This window comes from Musca domestica, unplaced genomic scaffold, assembly GCF_030504385.1.
Source record: "Musca domestica strain aabys unplaced genomic scaffold, Musca_domestica.polishedcontigs.V.1.1 85, whole genome shotgun sequence".
In the NCBI taxonomy this organism is placed as follows: Eukaryota; Metazoa; Arthropoda; class Insecta; order Diptera; family Muscidae; genus Musca; species Musca domestica.
The window spans coordinates 2398338-2424318 of NW_026712418.1; the positions used below are offsets into that span (position 1 = coordinate 2398338).

Below are 25981 nucleotides of genomic sequence, written 5' to 3' on the forward strand. Positions count from 1 at the left end.
CATAAAGCTACTCGAAAAAATCAGATCGATTAGTTGTATGGAAACATTTTTTCCACACCTTCCCTTACATATTGGACCATTGTGCGCTGTGGCGTTTTTCTGTTTCTTGCTTCGCCTATATGCAACGTTCACAAATCTGCACTGCTCTACAGAATGGCGATTATTCAAAAACTTACCTCCATCCAACACCAAAAAATACACAAACATTTTTTTTAATTTCTCTATTAAAATGTATTTAATTTCGTATTTAAATAATTTCATTATCACTTATTAAATAATTAACTATTTATAAATATATATATACAGGCGTATGGGTTCTTATAAAAAAAGATCGAATATAAAATTATTAAATATACAATAACTATAAAAACATACATTCCTACACAGTTATTTCCACTTAAGAGACCCCGGGGATAATTTATTGTTGCAGTGATTTGACAAAATTTTCAAGGTCTCTGAGGGGGTTGACTTGTTTCTTTTTTCTTTGCTGCCAATTTATCAATTATACAGAAATTACTGTAGATAATTTCAATAATTAAATTTCAAATATATGTTTGTGTTTGATTGGAGTATTCCCCGTTTAAAATTATAAACATTTGTTTTTGTTGGTCTATCTTTATCACTTTTTTTGATAATTTGTTGTTTTCAGCAAAAATAACAATAATAATAATAATAATAATATTTATTATATGAGAAATAAAGTCTTTTGTTTCAATTAGGCCATCCATCAGCAACTCTCGTGCTCATTGTTGAGTATGACCAACATTTCCGATGTGCCCATTATCTCCTCGTAGAAACGGCGATTGTCCGCATCGACGGGATGCCAATCGTGTGGCGCAAAACATTGTTTGACGCGCTGACGCAGAGAGCCCGTGGTCCGCGTCACTTTGTACACCATGTACAGGGGTACGGCTGCAAAGACCAAGCATTGCGTTATCAGAATCCAGGCAGAGGGCGGATTGTAACTGTCGTCGGTATAGGAGTAGGTTGCATAGATGACATCGCCCTTTGATTTGTTGTGTGGAATGGTGTTGTGCATTAAATAAAGATAAGAATAAAAAGTGGTTATTTTTATTTTTTTATTAAAACATAACGAGGGGCGTTTCCCACTGGGGAAAAATTCGTTCAACCAATTTCTACGCTTCAATACTCACAATGCAAAAACCCAAAAAGATGGGCGTCAAAAAGCGTAACAGAAATATTTTGAAATTTGATATCGTCTTGCCAAGCATAAATTGCAAATCACATTGGAATCGTTCTCGGCCATAGATCCATGTGCTGACGAACAAGAGCAGCATCGATATAATTAAATGTGTGACTGTGACAATGTCGGGCAAGATATGTAAATGTTGGAAACCTTGCTGCAAAATGGGAGAAAAAAAAAAAAAAACAAATGAAAAAAACTCAATGTTAGAATTTTTGCTGTGATGGGAGTTTTTCAAAGACATCACATTGAAGATGCAAAAATTGAAGATGCAAATTTTTTCCATTAGGCCATAGAAACGTGAATTATGTCGTCGAAAACTATATTTCGAAATGTTTTTGATAATTTTCAGGACTTTTGAATGTGATTTTGAAAAAAAAAAAAAAAAAAAAAAAATGGGCAATGAATGTGAACAAAAATTTAATAAAACGAGTTAAAAAGAATCAGTCGGTATGGCCGACAGCTGCATACCCTCAGGCAATGTTCATGGGAGAGGTTGCGAAAGAATGGTCCTATATTATAAAAACTGAAAATTGGAAAAGATACCAGAAGGAGTGGACCGATTTTGTTAATCTTCATAATAGATCTTGTGCTGATAGAAGTTTTGGGATGTGCCGAGTTTTAAGAGACTATGATTCTCATTTCGCGTTTTACGAACTCCATAACTATTGAAAATTTTGACGCGTTGTGGGGGAGGTACGAGAAATAGTGAACCGGTATATCCCATCATCTCAACCAATTTTTGTTGATAAAAATATTGAGATGTGCCGAGTTTAAAATTAACCTGGTGCTAATTTCGCGTTTTACGAGCTTTGGGGTATTCAAAATTTTAACCGGTTATGGGGGAGGTTTCATACCATCTTCTTTACAGATTTTGTGTTGAAGTGCCGAGTTTGAAGGGAACAGGACTCCTATTTCATACTTTTTAAAAATTATAATTATTAAAAATTTTGACCCATTGTCGGGAAAGTACCAAAAGGAGTGGACCGATATATGCCATTTTCTCAATAGATCTTGTGTTGATAAAAATATTGACATGTGCCGAGTTTGAAGGGAATCTGGTACTCATTTCGAGTTTTACGAGCTTCATGGCTTTTCAAATTTTTGACCCGTTGTGGGGGAGGTACCAGAATTAGTGAACCGATATATCCCATCTTCTCAATAAATTTTCTATTGATAAAACTATTGAAATGTCCCGAGGTTGAAGGGAATCGGACTCCTATTTCACACTTTATAAGAATCATAATTATTCAAAATTTTGAACCGTTGTGGGCGTTCTGCTGATAAAAATTTTGAGATATGCTTAGTTTGCAAGAAATTGTATGGTAATTTCGCGTTTTATGAGTTTCACGGATATCCAAAATGTTAACCCTCTGTGGGGGAGATACCAGAAGGAGTAGACCGATATATGTCATCTTCGCACGAGACCTTGGGTTATTAGAAATATTGTTATGTATATAATTTAAAGACAATCGGCCTCTTACATCACATTTTATTAGAGTTATAATTAACCGAAAAATGGCTCGTGAGCTGAACATATCGCAATATTCCATTCGGCAAATTTTGAAAAATGAGCTTGGGGTAAAGCCATTGAAATTTAAAAAAGTGCAGCAACTTACACCGCAACAGAAAGAAAATAGACTCAAAAGAGCTAAAGAGTTGCTTCGCTTAGCCGAAAGTGGTGAACTGCCGAATTTGTTTTTCTCCGATGAGAAAACATTCGTTGTCGAGCAGTTTGTAAACAAACAAAATAATCGTGTTTACTTGCCAAAGAAGTTAGTTGAAAATGTGTGGCCAGCAGAACTCAAGAGCTGGCCATGGTGATGGTGTGGGCCGCCATAACAGACGATGATCGCTCTCCGCTCGTACTAATCGACCGTGGCATCAGAATAAATGCCGAATATTATAGCGAAAATATTCCGGAGGGTGTATTAAAGCCCTGGCCACGCAAACATTTTGTGTGTCTGGTTGAGAGAAATATTGTGACCCTTTGTCGGTGAGGGGTTCGCAGATATATAGCATCTTTACAACAAATCTTGTATTAGCAAAAAATGTTTAGATGTGTGAAATTCGAAGAGAGGGTTTATTTCGCTTATTTCGCTTTCTTTGAGCGTTTTGTTTTTCTAAGTTTTGAACCCTTTGTGGGAGAGGTACCAGATGAAATGGTCTGATCTCCATTATCATTATAGCAAGTCTTGTGTTGATAGAAATATTGAGATGTACCAAGTTTTAATGGAAGCGGATGTTAATTTTGCGATTTATGAGCTTCGTGGATATTTAAATTTTCGACCATTGTGGATGAGGTACCAGAAGGAATGGACCGATATGTACCATCTTCATAGCAGATCTTGTGTTAGTAGAAATAATATGATGTGTGAAATATGAAGAGAACCGGATGCTTATTTCGGATTTTATAATCGTTTTGGTTATACAAAATTCGGGGGGAGGTACCAAAAAGGAATTGCCCGATCTCTACCATCTTTATAAAAGATCTAGTGTTCATAGAAATATTAGGATGTGCCAAGTCTGAATGGAATCGGATGTTAATTTCGTGTTTTATGATCTTCATGAATATTCAAAATATTGACCCTTTGTAGGGGAGGTACCATAAGGAGTGAACCGATATTGACCATCTCCCAACTCGATCTAAGTTTAATAATAATATTACGATGTACCATGTTTGAACCAAATAGCAATAGTTTTGACCGTATTAAATGTTATATATTTCCTCTCTAGTCATATGGCTGGCTGGGGGTATAAAAATACATTATTTAGTAATGAGTTTTTCCTAGGTTTTTATGAATTACCAAATCTGTATCAGTTTATGCAGAAATTACAGAACAGCCCCAGCACTTCAGAAGAGAGTATACACTGGGAAAAACTCAGTCGGTGGAAATGAGGGTAAGGGCTTTAAATTATTAAAAATCTAGAGTTGGTGGTACATGGACCAATATCACATCGTATCAATAATAATATATAAAGGAGTATTGACATAATTGACTGACTGATTGACCAACGCCCAAACGAAACGGATGAAGCTAAAAACTTGAAATTTTGCATACTTGGTGGTCTTTATGCGTGGACATGTGATAAAATTGGGTTTTTGGAAATTCGTACTAAAAATTTAACACTTTGTATTGGACATACGGAACATATGAAATTTTGAATGAGAATCCCTAATGGTGTGCAGGAAAGATCTACTGAAGGATTTTTCGAAATTCGAACTTTAAGGTTACGAAAAGTTCTAAAATGCTACCATTTGGTATTGGCTGAACAGGTAGTGCTTGAAATCGAAGATTTCTTATTAGGGCCTCTGGAAATATGTACTATAATTTTACGAAAAGTTCTGAATGGAATGAATATTTGGTATTGGGCGAGGGGATAGAGATAAAATTCTGAATTTTTATATTAAGATGGTACTAATGGCATCTTTGATCGAGATTTGGCTGCGTTTTGGGTATGCATCATATATTTGAACAAAAAGTACTATGATATGGTACTAAATATGGAAGGGTAAGGACTGGGATCATAAAATTTGATATTGAGGTCTCTATTGGCATCGGGAATTCAGGTATGGAGGTGTTGTTCTAGAAATGTGCTCTATAATTGTGCGAAAAGTACTGAATTTGGTTTTAGGTGAAGGGATAGAGCAAAAATCTTGAAGTTTGCTACAGATGTCACTCTTGCTGTCTGTGGTTGGGAAAAGGAGCTGGGTTTGGAAATGCGTACTATGAATGTAGTAAATGGTACTAAATTTGGCAATGGGTGAAAGGATAGGACAGGAATCTTTAGATTTGACATTAGGGTCTCTGTTGGTATCTGGAATTGAGATATGGAGGTGGTATTAGAAATGTGTACTATAATCATACGAAAATAACTAAATGCTACTAAATTTGGGATTGAGTAAATGTATAGAGCTGGTATGCCGAAATTTGATATTGTGGTCTCTGTTGGTATGTGGTGCTGAGATCTGGGGATGGTTTACTCAATTTAGTATTTAGTGAAGGGATAGGGCTGGAATCCTCAAATTGGGCATATATGTCACTGAAAATTTCGACCATAGTTGTACGAAAGTATTAAATAGTACCAAATTTGGTTTTGGGTGAAGGAATAGAGCTGATATCCTGAAATTTTATATGAATTTCACTGTTGGTGTCTATAGTTGGTACTAAGTTGACAATGTGTAAGGGATAAGGCTGGAATCGTCAAATTAAATCAAATTATAATGAAGTCTCTATTGGTGTCTGAGGTTGAGACATGGAGATTGTTTTGAAAATGCGTACTATAATTGTACGAAAAGTACTAAATTGTACCAATTTCGGATCACTGCTGATGCCTAAGATGGAGAGATGTAGATTGTATTGGACATGTGTACTAAATGTTACTAAATTTAATATTGGGTGAAAAATGAATGAAATTTCGAAATTTAATATTGAGGTCACTGTTGGTTTCTTGGGTTTACATTTGGAAATAGTTTTGGATAGAAAAATTTTATGTGGGTCCACTGTGCAATGGTTTTACTTATATCCTCCTCGGTAAAGTTCAAAATGAAAGATTTCCAAGTCCTTTTTTTGTGAAACAGGTACACATTTTCCTTGTATTCTTTCCGAAGAAGGATAAACTTGAATAATATATATAACCAATAAGAAAAGTCGGGCGGGGCCGACTATATGATACCCTTCGCCACTATGCATATTTAGAAGGGTTCCTGTAACTAAGGAATTTATTTGAAGTAGATCATACCACCTATCAACATTTGGCATTAGAGCATTTATAGTTTGGTTTCAGAGGGAGGCATATCCAATTCTGAATCGATTTTCCCTAACATTTACTGAGACATTTTATGTGAGGGACTTAAGGACCAAATCGGATTCAACATATATATGGCAGCTAAAGGTCAGGTTATTTGGACTGATATTGTCTATTTGGTGCACAACTAACCCGAAATGGGTTTAAGATATATATGGGAGCTATATCTAAATCTGAAATTTGATCTTGATAAAATTTGGCAGTTGTATTTCTGGGCTGTATCTGATACCAAATATCATTCTTTTGGGTGCATATTACGAATGTGAGGGACTTAAGGGCCAAATCGGATGAAAATTATATATTTGGGAGCTGTGGCTATGTCTGAATCGATTTTCACCGAATGTGATGTACTTTCTTCTAGACTGAATTTGGTTGGATGTGCCAAAATTCAGGTAATTTCGACTGATATTGGCCATTTAGCGCACAATTAACACAAAATCGGTTGAAGGTGAAGTCCTTGGGCCAAACAAATATTGTTTGTTTGGAAAATTTCATCTCAATCGGATAATGAATGCGACCTGCATTTTGTTCACAAGAATACTTGGACACACTGATGGACGGACAGTCTGGCGGATTGACATGCATAAATCATCTCAGAAAGTGATTCTATGAAGATCCTCAAAAGTAACTATGGGTCTATCTCGCTTCGTTCTCTATGTTGAAAACAAATGCACAAAAGCATTATACCCTTACCACTATGTGGTGTAGGGTATAAAAACTTGAAAGTCTGAATGTTTAGTACGATCTATAAAGTTTTGATTTAAACAATGTTGTCAAACTGAATAAATTGTGCATTTTGAGGACTGAAAAGTTGGAACGAATCTAAAATTTTAAGGTATAGCGGGCACTTCTCCGTGAAGTGGAATATTTAAGTTCACTATTTGTGGTAGATCCCCGTACATAAGGCTAAAATAATAATAATAAATCATAAAAAATAATAAATCATAAAAATAAGAAGTCCACGATTTCGTCTAGACTAGCAATAGATTAACAATATTTGTAAAAAACTTAGATCAAGTTGGAAGATGTGTCATTACCACTCATATCTTTCCCCTATAAAGGTTCAAGATATTGAAGATTCAAAACACTCATAAAATGATTAATGAGGATTTACTTTGACGTAGATCATCAAAATTTAGCAGAACAATTTCTATTGTATCTAGTATGGTTGGTATTGAAAATCAGATATGTCGGTCCACGTTTTGGTATAGCCACGGGAGAGAGATTAACGGTACCTCTCGATATTCGGTATTTTGATGATTTTTGCCACATTTTTTCACGGAATTGTCTGAAAATTTGTATTTGTTGGTCATAGAAGATTCTAGCTCCGGTGGCGAAACATTGTATGTAAAGGTCCACGTTTTGGTATAGCCCCCATATAACGGTACCTCCTAAAAATATTCGATATTTTTATGGTTTTTGTCCCATTTTTTCATCCATTTATCTAAAAATTAGTATTTGTTGGTCATAATGGGTTGTATGTATAGGTCCACGCTTTCTTCGTATAACCCCCATATAATGGTACCTCCCGATATTCGTATTTTGATGATTTTTTTGCCACATTGATTCAAGGATTTGTCTGAAAATTGGTATTTGTTGGTCATAATAGATTCGAGATCTGGTGGCGAAACATTGCATGCATAGGTCCACGTTTTGGTATAGCCCCCATACAAGGGTACCTCCCAATATTCGATATTTTGATGGTTTTTGTCACATTTTTTCACGGATTTGTCTAAAATTTTTTGGTATTTGTTGGTCATAAGGGGTTCTTGCTCTCGTGACGAAATATTGTATGTATAGGTCCACGCTTTTGCATATCCCTATATAGCGGTACCTCCCGATATTCGGTATTTTGATGATTTTTGCCACATTTTCCCACGAATATGTCTAATAATTAGTATTTGTAGGTCATAATTGGTTCTAATGTTTCCTTTACCCTAAGGTGGAGGGTATTAAAAGTTCTGCACGGCCAAACTTAATGTTTTTGTTTACTTGTTTTACCTACCTTTGTACAAAAATACACGGATATCAGAAACATTGTTGTGACCAAACCAATTGTTAGTAGCGATGTTTTTCGTCGCAAATTTTCGAATTCATCAAACAGGGCTCGCTGAACGGTCATAATTTGGACGATCTAGAATGTAAAAGCCACTTCTTGAAATAATCGCCACCAGAATTTTAATTCTCTAGAGTCCTACTTACCACAGCCGATAATTCTGCCAGGAAGAGCATAAAAAAGAATAAAAATGCCCAAAAATTAGGTATACTATTAAAGCTGCCAAATAGATAAGCAAAACAGATGTAGACAAATCTCATATTGTGTTCCTCGTTGACATGGACATGTAACAGAGCTACGTGATCTGTAAATCAGATAGAAATAATGAAATTCTCAATAAAATTAAAAATCATCTCAACTATCTCTTTAGTAAGATATCCCATCTATTATCGCTCACCCTCAAAATGATCCATGGCAATGCGTGTGCACAGTGTTCCCATTTGTGTGATAATGACAAAAGTCAAAGCTACCCAATATGTCTGCTTCTCCGAGTCTTGGCGAAAACGATTGTGACTAGCCAGTGTAAGTACACTGCCACATCCTGGCCCCAATAACCAAATGGGCATTAGGACAGCTGCCTTAATACCCGCCATTATGGCCAAATGACTGTCGGGCAGTGTTGGTTCCATATAGTCGATCAATGAATCCCATGAAATGTGAACATACATTAGCAAATGTACGAATATGGCGACGAATAGGGTTATCAACAGCAAACATACACAGCGCATGAATTTTCCTATCTGAAAAAGGGAATTTTTATTAGAAATTATAAAAATATCACTTTGCTCAACTACTCACGAAGGATACACCTTTTAAGCTTATTGCTAGTGTTAGTAGCCATACTATTAGAACACCACCCAAAATGGGCCATGAGATCGTTAAAGGATTGCTGGAGTTGTCATCGGAACGTATGATGTACCTAAAAAGAAAAATAAAACAAGTTCATTAGTGCCAAGAAGACGACACCTCTAACTCCAGGAGCACAATGTATTGAAAAATCTGGAAAAATTTCACTATTTCAATTAATCGTTTTTATACCCTACACCACAAGGTGGTCAGGGTATTATGTCTTTGTGCATTTGTTTGTAACAGGCAAAAGGAAACGAGATAGACCCATAGTTCCTTTTGATGATCTGCATAGAATCACTTTCTGAGTTGATTTATGCATGTCAGTCCGTCTGTCCATGTATTCTTGTGAACAAAATGCAGGTCGCATCTATTATCCGATTGAAATGAAATTTTGCACAAATCATTTGTTTGGCCCCAGGACGAACCCTATTGAAATTGGAGATAATCGGTCAAAATTTGGATATAGCTCCCATATATATTTTCGTCCGATTTGGTTTTTATTGTGCACCAAACGTGTAATATCAGTCCGAATAGTATGGAATTTTGCACATACAACCAAATTAGGCCTGAAAATAAGTATGCCAAATTTGATTGAAATCGGTTCAGATATAGCTATAGCACCCACATATATTGTTCATCCGATTTCTTGTATTTGTTACCCACAGCCGTAATATTCACTCCGTAACAACGATATTCAGGGAAATATATCAAATACAGCTCAGAAATATATTTGCCAAATTTTATCGAGATCGGTTCAGATTTGGATATAGCTCCCATATATAACTTCGTCCGATTTAAATTTTATTGTACACCAAACGTCTAATATTTGCCCAAATGGGATGGAATTTGGCACATACGACCGAATTGAGTCTAGAAGGTAGTATGCCAAATTTGGTGAAGATCGGTTCAGATATAGCTATAGCTCCCATATATATTGTTCATCCGGTTTGTTGTATTTGTTACCCGCAGCCGTAATATGCACTCCGTATCAACGATATTCAGGGAAATATATCAAATACAGCTCAGAAATATATTTGCCAAATTTTATCGAGATCGGTTCAGATTTGGATATAGCTCCCATATATAACTTCGTCCGATTTAAATTTTATTGTACACCAAACGTCTAATATTTGCCCAAATGGGATGGAATTTGGCACATACGACCGAATTGAGTCTAGAAGGTAGTATGCCAAATTTGGTGAAGATCGGTTCAGATATAGCTATAGCTCCCATATATATTGTTCATCCGGTTTGTTGTATTTGTTACCCGCAGCCGTAATATGCACTCCGTATCAACGATATTCAGGGAAATATATCAAATACAGCTCAGAAATATATTTGCCAAATTTTATCGAGATCGGTTCAGATTTGGATATGGCTCCCATATATATCTTTATCTGATTTTAAATTAATTTTGCACCAAATGGGCAATACAAGTCCGAATTTAAAAGATACAAATGCTTCGGCATATTTAGTCCTTTGAATTTTAAATTATAATTATAATCATAGCGTGTATGATTGAATTCTCCCATAAAAACTTTTAATTGTTATGTGGAGCTCAACTAAATTAGCAAAGTGGTGTAGGGTATCATAAAATCGGCCCCGCCTGACTTTAGGACTTTCTTTACTGGTTGGTATTTGGTATTGAATAGTATTTTGGCCATTTGAATAGTTGAAAATTCGAAGTGACTTTTCGTATTCGATTCCAACCACATTTATTTAAACGAGCCTAAAAGTATGCAACAATAAGGCCCATAAGAAGTTAAATTACACAATACGACAAAATTCTTTTTTATTCCGGAGGGTCCACATACAGTGAGCATCAATATAAAGTTTACAATTTTTACCCCCCACACTGTGGTCAGGAATGGATCGGTTCAGATTTGGATAAAGTTCCCATATATATTTTCATCCGATTTCACGTTAATGTGAATAAAAAGTACAATATCTGCTCAAACAGAATGAAGATAACTGCTTTAAAGCCATCGGTCAACAACGATCTCTCATAAATTTCTTATAAAAACGTATATTTGTTATGGGTAGCTCCACTAAATATGCAACGTGGTGTAGTGGTGTTCTGCAACAGATCACATATATTCAATGAAACAAAATTCATTTTCAATAGTTAAAAGAGAAAACTCAACATATTACGACAGTATAACTAACAAGATAAAAAACAGCCGTATTTTTAATACTCTTCTACATTTTTAAGGAACAGAACAGTGTGGATTATTTGTTCGGGATACCGTAATATTTTGTTGTTGCAAAATGGTCAGGCTTTATCCCTTTATTGTTGTTTTTATAAGAACAACGTTTGTTTATTAGTGGTGAACGATGGTAATGTTTACCAGGGGGTAAGGCAGGGAATACCTAGGTTTCGGAAAGAGCCACCAATCCTCATCAGATACCTTGTTTTTTGTGTGGGATATTCTCCCCAGAAGTTATTTTAAAAATAACTTCTATGACAAAAAACATTTTTTACCCAAGTGACGAGATCGTAAGCTCAATAACTTCTGGGGAGAATATCCCACACAAAAAACAAGGTATCTGATGAGGATTGGTGGCTCTTTCCGAAACCTAGGTATTCCCTGCCTTACCCCCTGGTAAACATTACCATCGTTCACCACTAATAAACAAACGTTGTTCTTATAAAAACAACAATAAAGGGATAAAGCCTGACCATTTTGCAACATAATTTTTAAGGAACTTGAAAATTTTCAAAAAAAAAAAAAAAAAGTAAAGAAAGTTTTAAGTCGGGCGGGGCCGACTTTATGATACCCTACACCACTTTGCTAATTTAGTTGAGCTCCACTTAATAATTAAAAGTTTTTGTGGGAGAATTCAATCATACACGCTATGATTATAATTATAATTTAAAATTCAAAGGACTAAATATGCCGAAGCATTTGTATCTTTTAAATTCGGACTTGTATTGCCCATTTGGTGCACAATTAATTTGAAATCGGATAAAGATATATATGGGAGCTACATCCAAATCGAAACCGATCTCGATAAAATTTGGCAAAGATTCTGAGCTTTATTTGATATATTTCCCTGAATATCGTTGTTACGGAGTGCATATTACTGCTGTGGGTAACAAATATAACAAATCGGATGATATATGGAAGCTATAGCTATATCTGAACCGATCTTCACCAAATTTGACATACTAGCTTCTGGACTCAATTCGGTCGTAAGTGCCAAATTCCATCCCATTTGGACAAATATTAGACGTTTGGTGCACAATAAAAGGTAAATCGGACGAAGTTATATATGGGAGCTATATCCAAATCTGAACCGATCTCGATAAAATTTAGCAAATGTATTTCTGAGTTGTATTTGATATATTTCCCTAAATATTGTTGTTGCATAGTGCATTATACGGCGGCGGTGGACAAAAATAACAAATCGGATGAACAATATATATGGGAGCTATAGCTATATCTGAACCGATTTCGATCAAATTTGGCATACATATTTTCAGGTCTAATTTGGGTGTATGTGCAAAATTCCATACAATTCGAGCCGATATTCCACGTTTGGTGCACAATAAAAGGCAAATCGGACGAAGATATATATGGGAGCTATATCTAAATTTTGACCGATTATATTCAATTTCAATAGGGTTCGTTCTTGGGCCAAACAAAAGATCTTTGCAAAATTTCATCTAGATCGGGCAATAAATGCGACCTGTACTTTGTTTACAAAAATACATGGACAGACGGACAGACGGACGGACGGACATGCATAAATCGACTCAGAATGTGATTCTATGCAGATCATCAAAAGGAACTATGGGTCTATCTCGTTTCCTTCTGCCTGTTACAAACAAATGCACAAAGACATAATACCCTGACCACCTTGTGGTGTAGGGTATAAAAACATTGAAAAATACATTTATATTATATGGGGGATATGCGATATCGTGGACCGATATAGCGCATCTTCGAACTTGACCTGACAGCAGACAAAAGACTGATCTGTGCAAAATTAGCTTTCTATTATTATTCGTGTTGAGTCGATAGTGTTTACAACAGATGGAGAGACGGACGGATATGGCTAAATCGTCTTAGATTTTTACGCTGATCAAAAATATATGGACTTTGTTTGGTCTAAAATTATTATTTCGATGAGTTACAACCGGTTTGTGTAACTCGAATCCACATGTTCCATCTGACCGGCTGATTGATTTTGATTGTGTCTCAAAAGGGTTTCTCTACCTCATTTTCATAACAATTTCCATATATCTACCCAGATACCAACAAAGACCTCAATATCAGGATTAGAGCTTCACCTGTTACCAAACCATTTAGTACAATTATGGTACGCATATCCCAAACCAGCTCCTTCTCTAAACCATAGACAACAAAAGTGACATCCATATCAAATATCAGAATTTAAGCTATGTCGCTTTACTCAATACCATATTTAGTACTTTTCCTACAATTATTGTATATATTTCCAAAACCACCTCCATATCTCATTTCCAGATACCAACAGAGACCTAAATAGCAAATTCGAGGATTCCCGCTCTATCCCTTCAACCAATACCAAAATTTAGTAACATTTAGTACCTTTCGTATAATTTTAGTACTCTATTGCAGAACCGTTCCATATCTTAATCTTAGACAACAATATCTATATCAAATTTAGTACTATTTAGTACTTTTCGTACAAATTAGTACACATTTCCAAAACCACCTTCCTATCTCAATTCCATATACCAACTGAGACCTTAATATGAAATTTCGGGATTGCAGATCTATCCCTTCACACAATACCCAATTTAGTACCATTCAGTACTTTTGGTGTACAATTGTGAAACGCATTTTTCTCCCCCATATCTTAACCACAGACTCCAACAGTCACATTCATGTAAAATGTCAGGATTCAAGCTCTATTTATTCACCCATTACCAAATTTAGTATTTTTCGTACAATTTTTGTACACATTTCCAAAACCCCCTCCGTATCTCAATCCCAGATAGCAACAGAGACCTCAATATGAAATTTTAGAATTCCAACTCGATTCCTTCACCCAATACCAAATGTAGTACCACTTTGTACTTTTCCTACAATTATAGTACACGTTTTCGAAACTAACTCCGTATGTCCAGGCTCCACATGAACAACAACTCTTATACCAATTTTCAGATTTCATGCACTATCTGTTCACCCAATACAAAATTATATATAAATTTTATATAAATTTTTTGCAAGTGACTATTTTTGTAAAATTATTTCATCATTGACAACATTGCCCATGCAAAGACAATATTCGCCTAAAAGTATGCTGAACATTTTAGAAATTACTGTTTGTTTTGTTTATGAAATATTAAATTCAACATATGCACTTGATTTGATGAAGCGATTCGTAGAAAGACTTGTCGATTTCAATGGGTCTATTTTTCAGGAAATTTTAAACAGCGAACGTGAATTTAATTGGACGAATACGAATTATCTTTCCGCCTTAGGAATAATTCAAGGAGGGTCAAATTCATCTGGCCAAAACTTTTATTCTTACTCTACACCTGGAACACATAGGGGGTAGTTTTTTTTATATAGTTTAAGTATTCATAATTTTAGTTTAATTGCTTTGTTTTCGTTTTTTTTTCTGTAGTTGTAAGTCCTAGTTATAAGTACACATCAAAATATAGATAAAACTCTATTCGCTACAGCAAGTGTCGGGAGCAAACACTATTTATCTTATTTATTGATTATTTGTTAAATACAATTACATATCTAAAGAATGTTTAAGCATGTAGCATACCCATTTTATATAATGATATTAGAATAATACATGATAGTTTTAAGTGTCCCTGATATTTATTGTTAATACCTTGTCTTTAATGAAATGAATGAAGTCTCAATAAATAAATAATAATAATAATAAATTTTACAAAAGGAAATTGTCCGTTGCTATTTATTGTAACTAAATTACTGATTTCTCAAAGACTTTAAAGCATTTATTTAAGAAAATGTCAAGAAACAAGGGAAACCCCTGTTTCCTGTCATGTTTGCTTTATACCCTCCACCATACTCTGAGGGGGATTATTAACTTTCTTTGTAACTTCGGTGGTAACTCCACGAAATACTCATGTCAGACCCAAAAAAGTATATATTCTTGATTTAGCGATGTCCGCCTGTCTGTCTGTTTGTCTGTTCTAATCACGTTGTCTTTAAACAAGTTCAGATAGAAAGCTAAAACTTAGCACACATGTGTATTTTGCCAGTAGGCAGGTTAAGTTCGTGAATGGTTCACGTATTCGTATAGCCTCGGTTCACGTTTTCGTATATCCTCCATATAATGGTATCTCTCAATATTCGGTATTTTTTATGATTTTAGTGACATTCTTTACCGGAATTGTTTTAAATTTCGTAGTTGTAGATCTTTATAGGTGTTACAACCTATGATAAAAATTACTTATGCAGGCTCACGTCTTCGTATAGCCCCTATACAACGGTACTTCTCAATATTCGGTATTTTTATGATTTTAGATACATTAAAGACCAAAATTGTATTAAATTTATTATTTTAAGTTCGTAATGAGTACTATAGCCTATGTCAAAAAATTGGGTATGCAGTCCACGTCTTCGTGTAGCCACACCCTTATTCGGTATTTTGATGGTATTAGTGACATCGTTCATCGAAATTGTTTTAAATTTAGTATTTGAAGTTCGAATCGTCACTTTAGCCTATGATTAAGAAATTACTTAAGCAGGTCCTCGTCTTCGTATAGCTCCATATAACGGTTTTTATTTAAAAGGTATTTTTTCCGTTTTTTTTTGATGTTTTTCGTTTTTTTTTTGAGTTTCTTCTAAGAGGTAGAGGGTATTAAAATTTGGACCGGGCGAAATTAATTATACCCTACACTACATAGTGGTAAGGGTATTATGTCTTTGTGCATTTGTTTGTAACATGGAGAAGGAAGCGAAATAGACCCATAGTTACTTTTGAGAATCTCCATAGTATCACTTTCCGAGTTGATTTATGCATGTCAGTCCGTGTGTCCGTCCGTCCGTCTGTCCATGTATTATTGTGAACAAAATGCAGGTCGCATTTATTATCCGATTGAGATGAAATTTTGCAAACATCATTTGTTTGGCCCAAGGACGAACCCTATTGAAATTGGAGATAATCGGTCAACATTTAGATATAGCTCCCATATATATCTTCGTCCGATTTGCCTTTTATTGTGCACCAAACGTGTAATATCAGCCCGAATAGTATGGAATTTTGCACATACAACCAAATTAGGCCTGAAAAAAAGAATGCCAAATTTTATCGAAATCGGTTCAGATATAGCTATGGCTCCCATATATATTGTTCATCCGATTTGTTATTTTTGTCCTCCGCAGCCGTAATATGCACTCTGTAACAACAATATTTGTGGAAATATATCAAATGCAGCTCAGAAATAACTTTGCTAAATTTTATCGAGATCGGTTCAGATTTGGATATAGCTCCCATATATAACTTCGTCCGATTTACCATTTTTTGTGCACCAAACGTCTAATATTTGTCCAAATGGGATGGAATTTGGCACATACGACCGAATTTAGTCTAGAAGGTAGTATGTCAAATTTGATCGAAATCGCTTCAGATATAGCTATAGCTCCCATATATATTGTTCATCCTATTTGTTATTTTTGTCCTCCGCAGCCGTAATATGCACTCTGTAACAACAATATTTGGGGAAATATATCAAATGCAGCTCAGAAATACATTTGTTAAATTTTATCGAGATCGGTTCCGATTTGGATATAGCTCCCATATATATTTTTAGCCGATTTCAAATTAATTGTGCACTAAATGGACAATACAAGTCCGAATTTAAAAGATACAAATGCTTCGGCATATTTAGTCCTTTGGACTTTAAATTTTAATTATAATCATAGCGTGTATGATTGATTTCTCCCATAAAAACTTTTAATTGTGATGCGCAGCTGTACTAAATTAGCAAAGTGGTGTAGGGTATCATAAAATCGGCCCGCCCGACTTTAGGACTTTCTTTACTGGTTTAACATGGAGTTCGAACTGGATTAACTGATATCAAACAAATCATGCTTAGTTGTAACATAAAGGTAAAATATTTTACTGCAAAGAATTCTCATAAAATGTTAAATTAAATTATATATATCCTTTGTAGTAGGTCTGTCGGTATAAAAACATTTCAATCAATTCAATTTTTTTACAAGTGATTATTTTCGTAAAATTACTTTCCCTCATTGACAGCATTGCCCATGCAAAGACAATATACGCCTAAAAGTATGCTCAATATTTTAGAAAGTACTGTTTGTTATGTTTACGATATATGAAATGCAGTTTTACAAAAGAAAATTGGCCGTTGATATTCTTACAAGTAAATTACGACTTTCTCAAAGACTATAAAGCATTTAATTAGAGAAATTTGCCAAGAAAAGAGGGAAAACTCTGTTTTTTGTACAGTAACACACATACCTAAATTGACAAATTTAATTGAGTCCAAGATATGGTTCAATACTCACCGAAAGAATTCTTCCGAGGAATGTGGAAAAATTTCATCTTCCTAGAATCGTAAAAAAAGAAGTCATTACTTTCTTTTATCCACTTTTCCTATGCCCATCAACTCACATCATAATCATCGTAGGTGCTATGTGTCGAACAATTTGGAGTATTCCATGAGTTGTTGCAACTCATCCATGGTATCACAGGTTGTAGAGAGTTAACGGCATAAATTAAAGGAACCGCAGCGATTACCGCATAGTATGACAGTGAAACAAAATTGTGTAGTAAAATTGAATAGCCAATACCTGTCCGGGTGTTCAAAGAAAATCAAAAACTATGGTTAACTTTTTAAAATTTAGTAGAATTAAAAGAAACAATATCACATATTTACCTTTAAATATGGGCGCTACACGAAACACCGATATCGTTCCGGATGATGAAAATTGTCCCAAAAATGTTTGTATACCAAATATGGGTATGGCATACAGCAGAACACCAAACAGATATGGCAGCAGTGCATATGCTAATAAAATTATAAAAAAAAAATAATAAAGAAAACAAATTAAAAAGAGGTTAATGGAGAGCAAGTTAGCATTTCAAGGGAACTATAAATCAATTTGCTTCGACCTTTCAATGATCTCTCTAATCATCTGCTTATAATTGAAAATAATCGCAGTGACGACGACTGTTTGTCTAATGATTTTCAATAATGAATGCAAACTATTTGATAATTATTTCATACTAATCTACTGTATTATCCGCAGAAGGGAGGGGTTTAATAGAAGTAGTTGGTTGAAGTTGGAAACTTTTCAGGGGAAAGTACAAGCTTGCCACTAAAAAGCAAGTAAAGATAATGATAACTTAGGCTTGCAGAATATTTTATACTTTCCACCATGTGAAAACTTGATTTATGACCAAATCGACTATCCTCACTGAGAACCCAAAATACCAAATTAAAGCATGATTTTTTGGTCGAAACCATCAAATTCTGAAAATTAGAAAAAACACAAAAAAAAAAATGGAGCAACATGCGAAAGGTTTAACTACCCATTAAGAATCTGAAATATCTAATTGCAGGGGATAACATTGGAAATTAAAGGCAAACCCTTTGAAATATGGAAAATATTCATACTATACCTAAATCTGGCTGGAATAGTCCATTCAAAACACGAAATATGTTAGCAGTAAGACCAACCGATAGATACCAATGTTGTCAATGTACGTACCAGAAGTAATGGGCAGATATTGCTCATCTCAGAATTCGATTTAAGTTTGGCAATAATATTACGATGTACCAAGTTTCGACCAAATCGGATACTCCCTTCGTGAGTTATCGTGCGCACCAGACGGACGGACGGACGGACATCGCTAGATCGACTCCAAATATCCTGAAACGGATTTGGTCGTCCGAGAGCTGTTAAAATTATTCCAGTGAGAGCTCATTATATTGTTTACAAGCGTACAAAAACATTTTGATGAGAATTTTCCAAAAAAAAAGTTATTTGTGATGGAATTCAAGCGTGATAGTGTAATTTCTTTATATTTGGCTGGAGAACCACAAGTGGCTATCGTTAGAGCACTTCAGCGTTTAAATCTGAATAAATCTTTTGTGTCTCGTACCATCGCCCGTTACCATGATACTGGTAGCGTAGCCCGACGTCAAGGAAGTGGACGAAAAAAACAGCAAGATTAGTGGAAATGGTTCGAAAAGTAAAGAAGCGAGTTGATCGACAACAGCGTCGCAGTGGCCGAAAAATGGCTCGTGAAAAATGAGCTCAGGGTGGCTAAAACATTCGTTTTCCAGCAGTTTGTAAACAAACAAAATGATCGGGTTTACTTGCTACAAAGGTCAGCTGAAAATGTGCACCTTCGGTTGGCCACCAGAACTAAAGCGTCGGCCATGGTGATGGTGTGGGCCGCCATAACAGCCGATGGTTGCTCTCCGCTCGTATTAATCGACCGTGGCATCAGAATAAATGCCGAAAGGGTGTATTAAAGTCCTGGGCACGCAAACATTTTGGCCGCAGACCTTGGACATTCCAACAGGACTCAGCACCATCGCACTCAGCACGCGCCACCCAAGAATGGTTACAAAATGAGGTTCCTCGCTTCATTTCCAGCGCACAATGGCCATTCATTTCCAGCGCATAATCATGTCAGACCCAACAAAGTATATATATTAGCGAATATATAGCGAAGTCCGTCTGTCTGTCCTTCTATCTGTCTGTTTTAATCACGCTATCTTTCGAACGAATTGAGATAGAAGGCTTACATTTTGCACACATGCTTATTTTGCCAGTATTAAATGGGTCATGTAGGTCCACGTTTTCATATAGCCCCCATATAACGGTACCTCCCTATATTCGGTATTTTGATGATTTTAGCAACATTATTCAATGGAATTGTTTCAAATTTAGCATTTGAAGTTCGTAATGAATGCTACAGCCTCTGACATAAAATTGTCTATGCAGGTTCAGGTCTTCGTATAGCTCCGATATAACGGTACCTCCCTATATACGGTATTTTAAATATGCTACATTATACCCGTTTATAATGTGGTAATGACTTATAACAAATAATGCATATGTAGGTCCACGTATAGACCTCAATATAGCGGTTATATTCGGTATTTTTAAGATTTTAACAGAATTTTTAAGGGATTTTTTTTTTCTGAAAATTTCCAAATTGGTTCCAAATGGTGGAGGGTATTCAAAGTACTGCCCGGTCCAACATACTGCTTTTTAACTTGTTTTATCTCACCCTGTACATATTTTCAACCGATGTCGGGTAAATTGTGCATCAAATGGCCAATATCGGTCAGAATGATTTGAATTTTGGCACATCTGACCGAATTTAGTCTAGAAGCAAGTACATCAAATTTGGAGAAAATCAGTTCAGATATAGCTATAGCTTCCATATATATGTTTCTTCCGACTCCACAACAATGAACTTTAATACCAGATATAAGATACAGCCCAAAAAACCCTCTGCCAAAATTTTATCAAGATAGGTTTGATTTGGATATAGCTCCCATACGTACATTTATCCAAATTCAGGTTTAGCACAACCGACTTGATTCATCCTAGAAACAAGTTCATTTGAAGAAAATTGATTCAGATGAAGCTCGCCTATATATGTTTCATCCGATTTTGAGGTTTTAAGTTCCTCACATGAGTAATATGCACTTCACAAGAATTATATTTGGTACCATATAACTTATGGGGCTCAAAATACCTCTGTAAAATCCTATCGAGATCATATTAGATTTTGATATAGATTTCATATATATCTTTATCCGATATCAGGTTTATTGTGGACCAAATGGCTAATATCAACCCAAATGGACTGAATTTGGCAATTCTGATTTTACGGTTATTTTCACCGCATATATAATATTAGTCCAAATTTGATCATTTTTTAATTTAATTTTAATATTCAACCGAATTTTTCCATTTGGTGAAACTCGATATTGCTCCAACAAATAGTTTTTAATATGATCCTTCTCGAAGTCATAAAATGCACTATACAACAATGTTTTTGGTAGTAGAGGGAAAAAGGCCTCAATCAAATTTTCTCGATACAGAGTTTGATATAGTTCCCAAATTGTGACTTCCCTAAAACCAACTTCACATAAATTCCCAACGCATTTTTTGGTTACGGGAGCTCTACTAAATACGAATAGTGGTGTAGGGCATCATATAGTCGGCTTCGCCCGACTTTTGACCTTCGTTACTGGTTTACTTCTTAAGAAGTGAACATTAAAAAAAAACCAGTAAAGAAAGTCCTAAAGTCGGGCGGGCCGATTTTATGATACCCTATACCACTTTGCTAATTTAGTTGAGCTCCATATAACAACTAAAAGTTTTTATGGGAGAATTCAATCATACACCCTATGATTATAATTATAATTTAAAGTTCAAAGGACTAAATATTCCGAAGCATTTGTATATTTTAAATTCGGACTTGTATTGCCCATTTGGTGCAAAAATAATTTGAAATCGGATAAAAATATATATGGGAACTATATCCAAATCTGAACCGATCTCGATAAAATTTGGCAAAGATATTTCTGAGCTGTATTTGATATGTTTCCCTGAATATCGTTGTTACGGAGTGCATATTACGGCTGTGGGTAACAAATACAACAAATCGGATGAACAATATATATGGAAGCTATAGCTATATCTGAACCGATCTTCACCAAATTTGGCATACTACCTTCTAGACTCGGTCGTAAGTGCCAAATTTCATCCGATTTGGGCAAATAGTAGACGTTTGGTGCACAATCAAAGATAAACCGGACGAAGTTATATATGGGAGCTATATCCAAATCTGAACCGATCTCGATAAAATTTTGCGAAGGTATTTCTGAGCTGCATTTGATATATTTCCCCAAATATTGGTGTTACAGAGTGCATATTACGGCTGCGGAGGACTGAACTAACAAATCGGATGAACAATATATATGGGAGCTATAGCTGTATCTGAACCTATTTCGATCAAATTTGGCACACTTATTTTCAGGCCTAATTTGGTTGTATGTGCAAAATTCCATACAATTCGGACTGATATTACACGTTTGGTGCACAATAAAAAGCAAATCGGACGAAGATATATATGGGAGCTATATCTAAATTTTTACCGATTATCTCCAATTTCAATAGGGTTCGTCCTTGGGCCAAACAAATGTTGTTTCCAAAATTTCATCTCAATCGGATAATAAATGCGACCTGCATTTTGTTCACAAGGATACATGGACAGACGGACGGACGGACTGACACGCATAAATCGACTCACAAAGTGATTCTATGCAGATCATCAAAAGGAACTAGGGGTCTATCTCGTTTCCTTTTGCCTGTTACAAACAAATGCACAAAGACATAATACCCTGACCACCTTGTGGTGTAGGGTATAAAAACAAATGAAAGGGTACGATGAAAGTATTCCTTTGAATTTATATCTGTTTTTGGTCGAATCCTATTGGGCTCTACAGAGACCTACGTTAAAGTTTGGTTCTATAATGACAATATTTGTAGTTTTTATCTACTGAGAAAGAAAATACCAAATAATAGATTTTAAAAAAGCTCTACTTGAAACTGTCAAAATACCTAAAATATCAAAAATTTGGAAGTTCCATTACATATGGTCTATACATATTTGTGGACCTTCAGAAAATTTATAAGGGAGAGATTCTGTGAGCCCTGAAATGTTAAGTTACTCATGATTGGGTTTAAAATTGTGGTCTATACCTTCAAAATACCGAATATTAGGAGGTAGAGTAATATGGGACCTATACAAAATAGTAGAGCAGTCTTGAAAAGGTTAGCCATGAAGAAATTATATCTATTCAGGACTCTAAATGTCCAGTTAAATAAGATTTGGTTAAAAATTGTGGTCAAAAAAATTCAAAATACCTGAAATCAGGAATTAATGTTATATAGGGGGGTTATAACGAAACGTGGACCGATATGGCCCATTTTTAATATCAGACATACTAGGGATAATATAAATGTCTGAGCAAAATTTCGAAGCGATAGAATGCTTCCCTGAATTAATGTTCGTTTTCAAGGATCTCACCCCCACTGTGCGGCGATTTTGAGGAATTCTTTGGAACCGCGTGCCTTCAGTAAAGCTCTTTGCATATTTGCCATTTAAAATTAGCTTATTCCCAAAAGTAGCATCACAAAACTGAGAGATCATAAATTTTATTCACTTTTATCAAAATTAATTTGTTGACGCCTCCTAAATAAAATTGTTTGCAACAAAAAAAAAAAACAATAACAATTTGTCCAATAAATTTTGTAAAAATATTTACTCTTTTTCCGTGTGATGAGCAGAGAAAAACTAAGAAAATATATATGTGAACGTGTGTGTGTGTGTACTTACCTCCCGCAAACATGGAAACGTACAGCGCCAATTCTGAAAAGACAATGGATCCGAATGCATGGCTGGTACAGGAAAAATAAAAATCAGCTGCTGTCGACCAGCGACCCCGCAATTTGTCATATTTGAAAGGTCGCTGCAGTGTGTCGTACGCCGTTGTGGTCGATGCAATAAAATTATTGTTCAGACCCAGTGTGGATGGGGGACAGCCGGGTGTTAGAGTGTCATCATCTTCCCCACACTCCCCCACCATAGCTACCTCGGTTGCATTGACATCTGTGTCATAACCATACTCATCGTGTTCAAGTTCATGTTTGTGGTTGTAGTTGTAGTTGGAGGTGGGTGTTGTTGAGGCTGGTGGTGATGGCGGCACTGATGCTGTTGTATCCGATATAATGCGAGTACAGTTGCTTAATTGATTTTTGGCTTCGGTATAGAACGATTTCATGGTATATCAATGTTAGGACACGGTCTCCACAACTTTTTTTTCTAGGAACTCTGTCGGATGATCATTTATGTCTCTGATTTCTGTGGCTCTGCTGCACTTCGAAGATGTCGCATTCAATTTCAATTTTGACTTTTATTACCATAAATTGAGACCCCCTGCTGTGGATTGTACTTTCGTTCCGTCTGTTTATTTTATGGAGTGCCACTTGCACGACAAATTATGTTAATTTCTGTAAAGTAGTCTGAGCTTGAGTCTGAGAATTTGTTCGTTTAGACTGGGGGGTATCTGTCGCCGTTGTTGTTGTTGTCGTTGATCTCTCGCGTTGAGGTTAAAACTTTTGTTGTGTTTGACTTTAAATTGTTTATTGTTGATCGATTAAAGCTGCTGCCGATGATGATATTGTTGTTGCTGTTGTTGTCGTTTTTCAAATCATTGTCATCATCATGATTAAGTTATATTTACAATAGCAATTAGTTGTTGTCTGAATTAACAATTCAGTATTTCTCATTAGCTGATCGTTACTTTGTATCCATTCTCTGATCTTGTTATTGTTGTTGCTCAAACAATGTGAAACCTATAGTTCTTGGAAAATGGAAAATAGATATGTCAAATTGAATAGAAGTGCAGGGGTAGGACAGTTGTGTAATTTTACGTGATTTGGCAGAACATTTTATATTGGGCGCCACAGATTTGTGTTTTATGTTAGTTCAATATTTTAATCAATCTTCGGATTTTTATACCCTCCACCATAGTATGGAGGGTATTATAAGTTTGTCATTCCGTTTGTAACACCTCGAAATATACATTTTAGACCACACAAAGTATATATATTCTTGATCAGCATAAAATTCTATGTCGATTTAGCGATGTCCGTCCGTCTGTGGAAATCACTCTAGCTTCCGAACGAATTGAAGTAGATTGTTAAAATTTTACTCAAATGTATGTTATGTCTGCAGGACTTTTGGTATTGAAAATGGGCCATGTAGGTTCACGTTTTGGTATAGCCCCCATATAACTGTACCTCCCGATATTCGGTATTTTTATGATTTTAGCGACATTATTCACGGAAATTGTTTCAAATTTGGTATTTGAAAATTGCCTGTGCAGGTCCACGTCGTCGTATAGCCCCCATATAACGGTACTTCCCGATATTCGGTATTTTGATGATTTTAGCGACATTATTCACAGGAATTGTTTTAAAATTTGGTATTTTAAGTTCGAAATGGATACTAAAGCCTAAGACAGAAAATTGTGTATGCAGGTCCCCGTCTACGTAGAGCCCCTGGTACCTCCCGATATTCTGTATTTTTATGATTTTAGCGACATTATTCACGGAAATTGTTTCAAATTTGGTATTTGAAGTTCGTAATGGATACTACAGCCTAAGACAGAATATTGTCTGTGCAGGTCCACGTCGTCGTATAGCCCCCATATAACGGTACTTCCCGATATTCGGTATTTTGATGATTTTAGCGACATTATTACCGATTTTTTTTAAGTTTCGTATTTGAATATTGTAATGGCTTATGACAAATGTTACCTATGCAGGTCCATGACCCTAATATTAGCTTTTATATTCGGTATTTTTAAGATTTTAACAAAATTTTTAACGGATTTTATTGTTTTTGAGAATTGCTAAATTCGTTCCAAATGGTGAGGGTATTCAATGTTCGGCTCGGCCGAACTTACAGCTTTTTTAATTGTTTAAACCCTACAACACTATGTGTTGGAGGTATTGGGTCAAAAATTAAGTAACACCTCGAAATATTGGTTTCCCACATAGTAAAGTATATATGGATCTTCCTATCTCACCGAGATGAGTCGATCTAGCTATGTATGTCCGTCCGTCCGTCTGTCCATGTTAATTTGTAATCACTTTTCAGGTCGCAATTACGGTGCGATCTTCACGAAATTTAGAATGGAGGTGGGGCTAGGGCCAGAATTGAAGCTTAGTGCTTTTGGAGATGATCGCATAACAGTTAGGGGTTGAAATGGAAAATTTTCGTGATTTTGCAGTTGCTCCACAAGTCGCAATTATAGACCAATCGACGGGGAAGTTAGCATGGGATTAGAGCTTAGGGCTGGGCAGAAGTCTTCCAATTTTAATGGTCATCGGATAATATATTGTGGATAAAATAGACCATAATATTTGTGTTAAATAAAAGTCAAATTGTTTAATTAAACCGCGGATATTTCTAATCCAGGCGAAATCACAGATATACGAACAGGTCAAGTCTGACCGTTA

General features: G+C 35.5%; 1 protein-coding gene across 3 annotated transcripts in view; it reads right to left on the reverse strand.

Moving 5' to 3' along the window:
* Positions 1-206: 206 nt before the first annotated feature.
* Positions 207-25981, reverse strand: part of LOC101890263 (sodium- and chloride-dependent glycine transporter 1) — a 53888-nt gene continuing 28113 nt past the window's right edge. For 2 of the 3 annotated variants that reach the window (XM_059131331.1, XM_059131330.1), the window contains exons 2-11: positions 23292-24318; positions 17797-17928; positions 17532-17710; positions 17426-17466; positions 8868-8988; positions 8467-8809; positions 8216-8373; positions 8019-8147; positions 1155-1361; positions 207-1006 (exon numbers count right to left, since the gene is read on the reverse strand). In XM_059131331.1, the coding sequence (XP_058987314.1) occupies positions 728-1006; positions 1155-1361; positions 8019-8147; positions 8216-8373; positions 8467-8809; positions 8868-8988; positions 17426-17466; positions 17532-17710; positions 17797-17928; positions 23292-23736 (2034 nt within the window). In that variant the 5' untranslated portion in view covers positions 23737-24318 and the 3' untranslated portion in view covers positions 207-727. Of the gene's footprint in view, positions 1007-1154; positions 1362-8018; positions 8148-8215; positions 8374-8466; positions 8810-8867; positions 8989-17425; positions 17467-17531; positions 17711-17796; positions 17929-23291; positions 24662-25981 lie in introns of those variants that run through there. The other variant, XM_020037621.2, reaches the window with a different exon arrangement.